Source organism: Amphibalanus amphitrite, unplaced genomic scaffold, assembly GCF_019059575.1.
Source record: "Amphibalanus amphitrite isolate SeventyFive unplaced genomic scaffold, NRLGWU_Aamphi_draft 001285F_arrow, whole genome shotgun sequence".
In the NCBI taxonomy this organism is placed as follows: domain Eukaryota; kingdom Metazoa; phylum Arthropoda; class Thecostraca; order Balanomorpha; family Balanidae; genus Amphibalanus; species Amphibalanus amphitrite.
The window spans coordinates 62,819-75,427 of NW_024882778.1; the positions used below are offsets into that span (position 1 = coordinate 62,819).

The 12,609-nt window shown below is 46.3% G+C and overlaps 2 protein-coding genes across 3 annotated transcripts in view; both read right to left on the reverse strand.

The window, feature by feature from the left end:
* LOC122371852 (atrial natriuretic peptide receptor 3-like) overlaps positions 1-12,609 on the reverse strand; it is a gene marked incomplete at its 3' end in the record, with an annotated part of 94,914 nt that overhangs the window by 52,838 nt on the left and 29,467 nt on the right. The window lies entirely within an intron of this gene.
* Positions 388-6,023, reverse strand: LOC122371855 (vegetative cell wall protein gp1-like). Of its 2 annotated transcripts, XM_043348598.1 has the most exons (5): positions 5,953-6,014; positions 4,253-4,348; positions 3,702-3,855; positions 2,564-3,216; positions 388-1,428 (listed from the first exon to the last, which is right to left on the reverse strand). In XM_043348598.1, exons 2-5 carry the CDS (start codon positions 4,339-4,341, stop codon positions 1,404-1,406), a joined length of 921 nt encoding a protein of 306 aa, XP_043204533.1. In that variant the 5' UTR covers positions 4,342-4,348; positions 5,953-6,014; the 3' UTR covers positions 388-1,403. The 2 variants fall into 2 exon arrangements, with proteins under 2 accessions (XP_043204533.1, XP_043204534.1); XM_043348599.1 differs by lacking the exon at positions 3,702-3,855 and having other exon boundaries at positions 5,953-6,023.

The window sequence follows — 12,609 nt, forward strand, 5'->3', positions numbered from 1 at the left end:
CCAGCTGCTGCAGATGGACAAGCTGCTGGCGGTCCTCGTTTAGCGCGATCAGCTCCTGTTCGCGCGCCGCCGACACAGCGTTCACAGCGCCGCCGCCGATGAATTGCTGCAGCCGCGCGCGCAGCTCCTTTCGCTCTCTGATGAGACTGAGACTGAGCCAGCCAGAGCCAGAGTCGAGACTGAGCCAGCTGAGTCTTGACAGACCGGACAACACACAAGGCGCCAAAAACGAAGCAACATGATTGGTCGACACATCGAACCGTCTGTCACAGCGACTGTGCTTGGACCACGGCCATCCCGCAATAGTGACAAGACAAGGCATTATCCTGAACACGCGCAGAATCACGTCCAAAGTCAATCGACACACCAAGAAACGTAAAAACATGCGACGGAACGAGAACTAATTTATTGAAATTAATACACAACCCAACACTAGTCAGAAACGCAGCGATACCATTCAGCGTCCTTGGACATAAAAAGAAAATCATCTAAATACGCCAAACACCTCACACCTGACGTTAAATCTCGACTCTACAAGTTCACTGAAAGCATCTGTTAGGTACTGCTGCAGTACCTAACTGCATCTCCTTCAGTACCTAATAATGCAGTACCTAATAATGGTACTGCATCTCTACCTAATAATGCAGGAGATGCAGTACCTAATAGGGCCCATTGATAACAGAGAAAATGTATAAGCACGTTTTACAATCATACAAAACACCAAAAGGACGTGTGGAATGTGATGAAATCCATCTTTTAAATCAATCTTGATACCGGTATAAAACCCCAAAACGATAACTCTAACGCATCCTCAATAGACGGCAAAGAGCACGGCCGGCACGGCAAGAGGGGCGTAAGCACTGACAAATCGTATACCAGTCTGGCCACAGTCGCACTTTTTGGCACAGCAAAGCCTGTAGCAGGCCAACTAAACAGCGACTCGCTCGCGACCGGTGCCGACGGCAATGAAGATTCGTCGTCACCAGCGTCCTCCCGAGGCGCGCTGCCGACGGGGCACGCCGCCACCGGCCCGCCAGCATCACCGTCGACCGATGCCGTCTTCAAAGAAGAGCCGCTCCCCTCAGTGGCGGCAGCAGAAGAGACCGCAGGCGGCGGGGACCCGGAGCAGGGCACAGAGACGGTGCCCCCCGCCGCGCCTCAAACGCCGACCTAAGCCGGACGTCTCGGCGAGCCGGGCCCGCGGCGCGCGGCGGAGCGCGCAGGCTGGACGGCCAGGCGGGGCGCGGGCGTCGCCGGCTCCGCCGCCGGGTGAGCTCCGGGAATGATGATGGAGAATGATGGAAGGATGATGTCATGGAGCCGCGGATGCTGCTCCATGGCAGAAATCATCTCTGCAGCTGCGCCGTGCGGATGTTGGTGGCGAACGCCCTCTGGGCTCTGCGTCAGCTGGCTGGTGGCTTGCGCGCTCTGTGGGAGAGCAGGACAAGGTGTAAAATGCTGCTACGGGACACGTAAGCAGATGTAATACCTCTGCTGGAGCTACCACACGCAGATAAGACTAAAGTCAGTTCCATTTCAAGCTTGCAGCCGAAGTACCATGCTGTAAACAACACATGCTTTATGTGTGCATAGCTCCTACATTAACTTTTCATAACACGGCCTGGCAGGGGGGGGGGTTGATGCGACCCCCCTCGCGATTGGCTCCTATGGCACCTAGAAACACCAAATTTGGTAGGTAGGTGGGACCCCTGGAGTTCTCGCCCCTATGCAAATTTGGTTGCTCTAGGTCAATATTTAGGGGGGTTTTGGGAGATATAAATGTAAAATTTTTGCTAAAAACAGGTCAAAAGTTTTTCGCTTATAACTTTTGATCCAATTAAGATAGAGAAAAGAAAAGCACCAGTGAAATCAGCACGTCAAGGCGCGTCGAATGATATACTTTGTACCAGGGACCATCCATCAGACTATGATATACCAGGCGCCGTGATTGGACGGCGGCTTGCTGGGAACGCCGCCGTCTTTTCTTGGCCGATTCGGTCCTGCATTTTGGAAATGAATCGATATGTAGCTTATGTGTGCTGTGAGGTTAATATGTGTGAGCGGCGGCCCAGCCGTACGAATCGGGCGGTCACACGAGCGGTCACACGACCGGCACACACTAAACACAACAAACGCCGCTCACAGCAATGTGAATGCAGCTGTCTGCCAGCATAACAATAAAAGTCAAATTTTTAGATCTTACTCAATTCAATACATACAGATTGTGGATTGTGCAGCTAAGTTATGCATACGACGAAATCGTGTAAAGTGCTCTGGCGATGAACATGATCAACAGTTTCTTCTGAAATGACTTTATCCTTGATTTGTTTTTGAAAAAAAGAAACATTTACAGCTAACAAGTACATTCTTTGGGGTAAATTTTTGAACAATTTTCATATGAATAAATGATGACAGGTGGCATGATTATGCAGTATGCTCGAGGAACGCGCATGGTCAAAATAATAGATAAAGCCCAATTTGAATAATTCTAGCAGAAAGACACCAGAAGCATCCCTCAAGCAAAAAAAGAAAAGTTTGTCATAAATAGGTTCCCAGTTCTCACCTGCTTCCACTCCACCGCCGTTTACCAGCTCGCAGCTGGTGTCCATGCGGTGTTGACACCAGCGGCGCAGGTGACGTCGCCGTCGTCTCCGGCACTGGCAGAGTCGACGCCATGGCCGTCGCTGGATGGTCCAGTGCCGCGGATGGTCCAGCTGGTAGCGGCGTCACGGCCGTCGCTGGATGGTCCAGGGCCGCGGATGGTCCAGCTGGTGGCGGCGTCACGGCCGTCGCTGGATGGTCCAAAGCCGCGGATGGTCCAGCTGGTGACGGCGTCACGGCCGTCGCTGGATGGTCCAAAGCCGCGGATGGTCCAGCTGGTGACGGCGTCACGGCCGTCGCTGGATGGTCCAGTGCCGCGGATGGTCCAGCTGGTGGCGGCGTCACGGCCGTCGCTGGATGGTCCAGGGCCGCGGATGGTCCAGCTGGTGACGGTGTCACGGCCGTCGCTGGATGGTCCAGGGCCGCGGATGGTCCAGCTGGTGACGGCGTCACGGCCGTCGCTGGATGGTCCAGGGCCGCGGATGGTCCAGCTGGTGACGGCGTCACGGCCGTCGCTGGATGGTCCAGGGCCGCGGATGGTCCAGCTGGTGACGGCGTCAGGGGTTCCGCGGAACTCGCAGGTGACGTCGCCGTCGCAGGTGACGTACCAAGGTTCTGAAATCACAGTGCAGAGAGAGGTTGGTGAACTACCAGTGTGTTTACCCGTGCCCTGCTGGGGGGGGGGGGGGTGCCAAAAATGTCTATTTGTTCCAATGGGGCGGATTTGCAAGCCTTCGCCCCATCAAAAGACGGCACAATTACAAAACAACGCACAACGTCATAACGTCACAGGCACTCATCTCCATACTATTGACTGACGCACCACCCCAAGGTCACATGCACTTGGCCCATGCCGAAAAAAAAGATATTATAACATTAGAACACATTGTGTCACATTATAAGCGTCCTTCTCTTTGTCAGTGGCGCCCAGCTCTGCACCATATACCGCCCCATGGGTAAGCCGCCTCTCACTCAGACAAACAATAGAACCACCCCACCGGCACGCGATTACGCGTTCGAACAAAATATGGCCGTCCGCACCAACGGCTTTCGCGTCTAACACTACCGCTGGAATTCTCTCGGCCACGGAGCGCGCTTACCTTCGAGGGTACAGCCTCCGGCTGGAGGAAGCGATTTGGGGTGTAATCGCTGTCAACAAAATGCATGCTGCACACGAAGAGAGTCTTATCGGCCGATGGGAGACCCAAGGCATCCAGCCACGCCTGGCGCCTGCTGTCTCCAGCCTTGGGCATCCTATGGAGCAAAGGAGCAGGACACAATGCATCTCAGATAATTTTTCTGAAAAAGTCAATTTCTAATACTCTGCCACAATGAAGACAAATTCTTGGTAATAAAGCAGGTGGTTTCTCTGTGCATTTACATTTGTGCCACAATAAATGGCGACAGCCTACATAGGTTGTTACGAGCGAGCAAGCGAAGCGAAGTCTTTTCAATACTAGATGCAGGCAGCGCTCGTGCGTTGCCTTGGGCCAGAATTGGAGGGATGGTGCCGAGAGCATGCTGGGCCAGAGAAAAAACAATAAGTTAGGTCTTGGGGGTAGACTGAAAGATAACCGAGGCCTCATGATAAAATATAACCCTCATGATACTGCATTTCAAATACTGCAATGACGGTGGCGCGATCACATACCTGTGTAGTTTCCATTTTGCACCCTGCTTATGTTGGGGCTTGTAATCAAAGTGTTGCTTGCATGTCTTGACACAACGACGGTTTACCATGTTGCTGCTGTAAAAGAGAAGCTGTATTTGTCATTTAAAGTTGTTATACAATTAATATTAAGAGGTGCAGCATGACAGCTTTCAGCATGACTGGAAAACGTGGCTGCCACGTTTTTCAGACTGGGTCAGGTCAACGGTCGCTGAATGGTGATTGACAAATACTAATTTTTTATAACTATTTATAATTATAAGCATTCATATTTAAATTATTTATTCCTGGTTTGGTCATAGCCCTGCTCACTTCAACTGTTTATTGGTCGATCAATATTTGGATTTGCGCCTAGTAGTTTCCCAGTCTGCTAAGTATTGCAATTTTGACAAAAGCTCGTCGGTGCAGGCTTGTTCAGCTGGTGCTGATCTGATGCGGCGTGGTGTGGATTTGGCTGGTGGGGTGCAGATCTAGTGTAGCCCAGTGTCCCAAGATTTGGGTGGAAAGTGAAATCCTTGTGAAATTGAATAGTCCACTCGGTCCACTCTCACCTTTAATTTTCCAGGACAATTTTCCCTCCCAACTTTAACAACTAAGATCATCCGCATGTACATTTGCTGGCTGGCTTGTACCTACATTCAAATTCCATTGAATTATCGTAGCTTCCACATCCTGCAACATTCACATAGAAAATGGTGATCATGTTTTCATTCTTCTTTGTATCTTTCTGACTGGCAATTTTCCACTTTCAGTCCTCTTTGTAGTGAGGAATTTTACCCTCGAACACCCAAGCCAAAATATCCCTAATTTTGGGACACTGGTGTAGCACATTGCAGATTTGGCTTGTTGATGGACATGACAGACCAGACGAGATATATGAGGAAAATTGAAAAACATTGCTGAAGCTGAAGCCATACTTTGCAGCCGTGCTGCAAAGTATCGCTTGCATGTCGACAAAGCGCACTAGCCCAAGTTCAAAATCCGCACCAACCCTTCAAAACTGGAAAATCCACCCCAATGCGGGCTGAGGGTAAAAGATCCGCACAGAACCCATACCCAAAAATGACCAGCAGTTGCACACTCATTTAAACCCAGGGGACACTGAATTACACATAAAAGCTCCAGCAATGTTTTTCGATTTGCCTCATCAATATCGTCTTGTCCGTCAAGTCCATCACCAAGCCAAATCTGCACTGTGATCCACTAAATCCGCACACCAAGCGAAATCCGCACCATGACGCAACAGCTGAACAAGCCTGCACCGACCAGATCTTGTCAAAATTGCCATACCTTGCAGACTGGCAGTTTCCATCATGGGTAGTTTCCCCAAGTCATTTGTATAAATTTGAATTTTGGCATGCTCATCCTCAATTGCATGATTATTCACTATGCCAGCATTTGTATTTATAACTTCAAGTTCAAAAAAGAGATAATCGATCTTTTTGCAAAACTAAGTGCACACCCGTTACTTGTTACTTGATAGATTCCGGCACCGTTGTATATCAACTTACCGCGCACAGAGACCGTAGAAATGAGGATGGAACCACTTTCAGCATCGCCTATGAATTAGCAATACATTTGACACGTGCCCGAAAAAGTCTTCAATTTTATCGCGTCGTGTTTGAAACAGAGGTGGAAACATGCAGAACATGGTAGCAAACAAAAAATCCTTTACCACTTACCTTTGTCATATGGTCTGTTCCCTTCACTAGTGTTGAAGAGATCGGACCTCAGGTCTTCCCTTTACCACTTCCCTTCAAGTAAAAAAAGCATTGTCTTCTACCACAAATTTGATAATTAACAATTTATGGCCTTTGAATTGAATATGTGTGAATAAGAAAAGATAAATAAAACCCTTTTGACCAGTTTTTCCTTAAAAATTATATAAAATGCTCTTAATTAAAATCGACAAAGTTTTTCCTTTCCCTGAAATCCTTCACAATGCTAAGAGATCGGCCTTTTTTCATGCTAGTATACTAGGAAACCTTCGACATTAATTTACTAAATGTACGTCTTTGCTGTTGAAATTAATATTGGTATTACGAAATTTGTCACAACATTCAAGAAAAATAACAATGAATCTCTATGATGCAAAAATGTAATGAAAAGTGTCATACATGCTATCGATATTAACCTAGTGAAGAGCATTTTCACCGGCGAAAAAGATGGCATCAAATGGAACTTTGGGAGGCGATTGCGCGTTACAGGGTGAGGATAACGGAAAATGGACTGGACATCTGTGGTGAGGGCGGGCACCTGCTACGAAAACCGGTAAGTGAAAAAAAGGTGACAGTCTACCTTTAACCGACTGGTAATATCACAATAAATGTCACATAGTAAACTATTGTTTTACGATGGTTGGCCAGCAAAGCAAAGCTGGTATCCAGATGACAAAAGGATGGTTTTACCATGATAAGTCATTAGTAAGCATTACCAGGGAGTAGCTAACGATAGTAAAGTCCTAGTTTCGTGCTAGTATCACGTGGCTTTTGGGCATGGTATGACGACATATAGTTACCGTGTTAATACCATGGTAATTTTTACTGGCATTGGTATTCACATGGTTTTACATTCATATTAGGCCTAGTATTTGGGTCGTAAGTTAGTTTACCATAGGTAAGAGGCTGTTCAAAATATGACCACCACTCGAAAACTAACTAGGGTGGTATTTTTCTTAGTAGGCGGTACCAGGATAATACTAGCGTTAGTAGAGCTTTGGTTTCTTATTAGTTATGCTTTAGTTTCAAGGTAGTATGATGAAAAAATATTACCGTACTAAGACCATGGTATTTTGATGAGCATTGGTAGTTGCATAGTATTCCTTTGATATTGGGCCTAGTATTTGGATCGTAAACTGGTTTACCATAAGTAAAAGGCTGTTCAAAATATGACCACCACCCAAAAACTAACTAGGGTGGTATTTTTTTCTTTCAGTGTAGCTTCATTCCTTCTACCAAGTATTGGACTATTCCCGATGCATGTGGGTGACCCCTTATGCACGTGCCACGTGCAAAACGAAGAGGTGTCACTTTTGTAATTGTTGCAATATCTCGGCAACTATTTGGCCGATTGCGCTGAAAGTTGGCATGTAGGTAGGCACCCACTAGGCAATGCATATCCATGTGCCAGAGTTGGGGTGCTGCTGCACGTGCGCACGTGCAGGGGTCGATTCCAGATCTCGAGAACGGCTGGACCGATGGCGCTCAAATTTGGTACATGGATAGGGACCGGTTAGTAGGGTGCCGTGCAAAAGTCAGTTGGGACCCATTTTGCACGTGCGCACGTGCAGGGTGCCGCTTCCAGATCTCGAGAACGGCTGGGCCGATTGTGCTCAAATTTGGCACATCGCTAGAGACCGGTTAGTAGGGTGCCGTGCACAAGTCAGCTGGAGGTACCCCCTCGAAATTTTGCACGTGCAAGGCTCACCCTCTCGCTCGCTCCGTTAGTCGCCCCAAAAGGCGTTATACTGGTTATCTAACGCATCACACTGCTATATCGTATGCCATTGTGTCCACTTCTGCCACCACTGTTTGCGGCTAAGAGATATAATGCAGCTTATTTTAGCACGACCTTTGAAAGGCAGCGTTCCAGACATATCGAAGGACTCTGTTTCGCTGTACTGAACAGGGTTCTTCACTTTAAGCCTAATGCTACTGGCGAGTGTCAATCAATAGTTGGTGGGTCACCACAATGCTAAAAAGGTGTGCCGAGCATACTTACGGAATACCTACTGGGAAGTGGGAAGTGCTACAAACAGTAGCAGGCATTCATAAGTTTAAATGAGTAATGCATCTATTCACAGCTAACATTAATTCAATCATTAATTCAGAAATTGTGTTTTTGTGGGTAAATGCGGTGTTATGATGCACAATGCACTTAGCAAGTCAAGTCACTAATACAATCCCAAGGATAATAAAGACGGTATGTATCCAAAGTTCAGTTTCAAACTTTTCATTGCTAACTTATTACAATTATGGCTTAGAATGTTTTAGTGTAGACTCACTTAGCTGCAAAATTCTGACATTTTCATTCGTACCACGTCTGCCCACTTCCCATCGCACCCCACTAACCATGCCTCGACAGCAGGGTCTCTGCCGCACCCATCATGGCCCGGCCCCAGCAGTGACTGGCACCGGACCGTACTGTTGGCCGAGCTAATTGCAGCTCCTCGGCGCACATTTGCTCAATCAGCGGGCTTGTTAGAGCCGGTTCAGGTCCGTGACAGTCAGTACGAGCTGCACTGGTCACCTTCCCCGTGTAAAGGCCAGCCGAAACGACTCTCAAAATTGTCTCTCGAAAGCCTCCTCACCGAAAGTGTCAAAAAAGGTGTGTCTGCAAAAATGTTTCGAAAAAGCGCCTGGTATCATGGCCATATATAGGCCTGGTATATAGCACTGGAGACTTCTAAGTAGACGTATTCGGCGCGGTGAATGTGCTAGGTTTCATGCGGCCAAGCAGGTAGAAACACAATGAAGGCATACCATTGAGTTCTCCGTGGAATTTCATACCATCACAGAGGGCCCATTGTTTCGCGCCAGCGCGACGCGGCGTTCGTAGCGACCCCACGACTGGGCGTCTCGCAGCTCTCCTCATTTCACTGCCGCCACCGCGCGGTCTGTGGACTGGAGCTGCCGTCCGGGGGCCCGACGATACCGTCTGTTTGACCTGCAATCGTCTGCGTATCAGCGCAAACAGCGCCAGTAAAATGAAGTGCACCGAGCTACGGTCTTCATAGAATCCATAGAATCGACGCGGCGCCGTGGCACTTGGCGGGGGTCGGTGACGATAACTCAAACGGGTGAGGTGGGGGGGGGGGGGGGGAGGAGAGAGTGTAAAAGGATCAAACGGTCACCCGCTGCATAGTTGGTGTTGGTAAGTCCCGCACATATTGGCAGTGGTCCTTATTTACAAATGCATACTAATGCTGGTTATGTTACTGTTACAACTAAAAATGAGAACAAATAACCATTATCATCAGCACCAGCAACAGCACCAGCAGCAGAAGCACAAGCAACAACAGCAGCAGCAGCAACAGCAACATGGAGCAGCCAATCAGTACATCCGAGCTTACAAACAACAGGGTGCAGACATCACGGTTTCATAATACCTATACATACACGTACATACGTTGGACTGAAGTCATTTATTTTTTACAGGCGAAGTTCGAGCCAAGGATTATTAAAGGGACCCTCCCACCTTCAAAAAAGTTAATGAATTGGCATAAAAGTGATGTAGCGTGAATCAAAAAGAGCGAAAATGAACATCTACCAAATTTTACCGGAAAATATTCAACCGTTTTCGAGATATAAGACTTTTATTTTTGTTTACTTTTTGGGAACTCCGCTGTTTCTATGACGTCACATAAAGGTTTTCTTTACATCGGCATTTGGAAGCAATAATTTGGTATCAAAGTGCGACAAATATTGCGCGAATGATGCGTTTATCTTATCAAGGTCAATATATGATGGCCAACAAAGGATTCCAGGACAATTCTTCTTATGGCATTTTTTCGTATCGCAATTCTTCGTCTGCAAATCTTCGTCAGGGCATTTATTCGTATCGCATTACTTTGTCTCGCATCAGGGTATATGAAAATCGGCTCGCATTTCTTCTTCAACGCAAATATATGCAAGAGTAAGCATTGATGGACAAATAAATGCACCGACGAAGATTTGTAGACGAAGAAATGCGGACGAAGAAATGTCATGCGAGGATTCGTTCGGGTACCATGACATTTATGTGATTTCAAAGTCAAGGTTCACAGCTGATCTGCTAAATCAAGCCAAGAATCCAAACTATCAAAAAACTATAAATATTTGTTTGTCTGTCACAGAGGTCTCAAGCAATATAAGGTTGACATATGTTGAAGCAAAAATCTACTGCCACAACTCACATCTCCTGCCTTAGTTTATCATTGTTGTTTTAACTTGCTTTCAAGAGAAACAGAAGCCAGTATCTGATATCACTTCAGATGAGTGTTTCAAGATCTGAGTTCAAATGGAATTAAAAGCAAGATCAAGATGAAACAGGGATTATTGCTGTTAAAGTAGTTTGGCCATGATACAACAGGCACATAAATCATTAGCCAAATCAAATACTGGTTGGTTTGTCAAGATGTTTGTTGTCTGTCGAGCTGCTATGAACACTGAACGCTCTCACTCTTACTTCAAAGAGAGTAGTTTAAGTTGAATGGTAGTGAGCTGTAATTAGACAAAGCAGCTATTCAGTGCTCACATCAAGCCAGGCTAGGAAATGGCATCAACTGTGGTGGGAGGAAGCAGGTTCGGCAGGCCTATGTTGTAAACTTCTGTTGTGTCTTGTGTTTGATCAACTGATGTTTTCTGCTCTGTTTTGTGCAGTGATAGTAGCAGGTAACTGCATGCTTGTCAAATTATGTGAATAAACGAATTCATAACATTGCATTTTTCTCTCCATGCAAGGAACAAGTAAGATGTTGTAGAAAATGTAATAGAGGGCTGCATTGCTGATTTCATGCACTTTATCAGAGCTTTATTTAGAATTGCGTTCCTGAAAGCTACACACAGGCCACAGCACTGAAATTCACAATGTCATAGCTTTTGGCAGAAAAAAAGAAAAGACTTGCCTAGGTAAAATTGGCTGAAAGTATGGCAGAGCAGGTCTTGATGCGTATGCCCATCCGTGTGCTTGCCGAAGCCGAACTGACTGCAACACATTAACTCTGACCCACCATGGTGGCTGGCATATCCTGAACTTTCACCACTCTAAACAAGACAACTTTCAGCCCTCAGCATTGTATTAAAACACTGTACATGGCAGTTGACACTCAAAATTTGTTTCAGTGCCATCCACGGACAACATCAGTCGCCATTCACCAGGCCAGTAAAAACAGAATAGATAATAGCTTCAAACCCATGTAGTCAGAGTTACTAGGTCTGCAACTCAAAACAAAATCCAGGTGACATTCACCACGCCAGTAAAAAAACAGGTAGGTACTTAGGTAACGTAACAGCTTCAAATCTGGTAGCATGTTGGTCGGACTTAACACTACCATATGTACATGGAATAATATGATACCAAACAATAGTGCAACCATTCTGGACAACAAAAGTGTATGATAAAATTAATTTAGAATACTTTGGCAGCATGATTTACGAGCACAGGCAGGTGTTACCTACCAGCCTTCTCAATGCTCGTAAAACCAACATTGTAGTTTTGATTTTACCTTACATGATAACACACTTGGCTGCAATGGCACATTTAATTTAACACTGTGAAAAGACCAGTTATAACCACTTCACAAGCACAATTGCACCTCATGCCGACATCCTTTTCCAAAGACAGTCAGCAGCGTCTTTCGTCAAAACTGGAAGATCAATCCCCTTTCAACTGTTAACATCAAAAATATTTCTTCATGGTGTGATCTCCTATGGAAACCTTGCGGGAAAAGAATTAATGTCAATTGTCAGCTCTTCAAATTTCTTTGGACTTAAACTTGCAGTACCATATCCAGTTTGCTTTGATATTTTGTTTTTCATTCCATGTTGAAGTTGAACACCAAGCTCCAGATATAGCAGGCAGCTTGATCATCTTCGGCCTTGGTATAATATCAGTCCAAGTTCCAGTGGTGGGTATCTTCTAATATTCAAATTAAAATGAAAAGCAATAGGCTTTCTCAGCGCCGACGACGGATTTCACGTTGATAAAAAAGGGAGCTCAAGGTCAGCAAAACTCGGGTTCAAGGAATGGCGGGCGTTGAAATGACTGCTGACGTCATCAACAAACCGCTAATGGTTAAGAGATAGGGACTAAGCTGGTCCCACCCTGCAAGTAAAGGGAAGAAATTTCTTGAACACCATAAAGCTGCGGGGGTTGCGACCAGGATAAATGGTGGTTTCTGAGCCTGGCCGCAAACTTAGCTATCTCAACTCAAAACTAATGTTAAGGTGGGATGGTCCCTTTAAAGAGAATTTGTGTGAAAAAAGAACTGCTTTAGCACTTGCAAACTGGAGCTATGATATACAAAGGTTTGCGCGTAAATTAAATGCGTGGAACCGGGATAGCGACTGTGTTGTTGCTAACTGCTACGGGACATGTAAGAGGAGAAAAATAATTGCCTATAAAACAGTGCAGGGATGCTATGTCATCAGATGCATTCCACACGATTGCACACATACAGCTAATAACTGACCAAAAAATAAAGCCTTTTCGTTAAATGAAAGCATGCCGTTACGAAGCATATACGATATTGGATGCGCATTTATTGCGTGATAATTGAGTTAGCCCGCGCCCCGTTGGGCTCTGCCGAGCAACGCGCCCCGTTGGGGGGGGGGGAATTTGGCCCCCCTAAGATCTCGAGA

Excerpts from the sequence above, each read along its gene's own strand:
- LOC122371855 (XM_043348598.1), bottom strand. The coding sequence starts at position 4,341 with ATGGTAAACCGTCGTTGTGTCAAGACATGCAAGCAACACTTTGATTAC. Across the intron at positions 3,856-4,252 it reads GCAAAATGGAAACTACACAG|GATGCCCAAGGCTGGAGACA; the intron begins GTATGTGATCGC and ends TTTGCTCCATAG. Across the intron at positions 1,429-2,563 it reads CGGCGGTGGAGTGGAAGCAG|AGCGCGCAAGCCACCAGCCA; the intron begins GTGAGAACTGGG and ends GCTCTCCCACAG.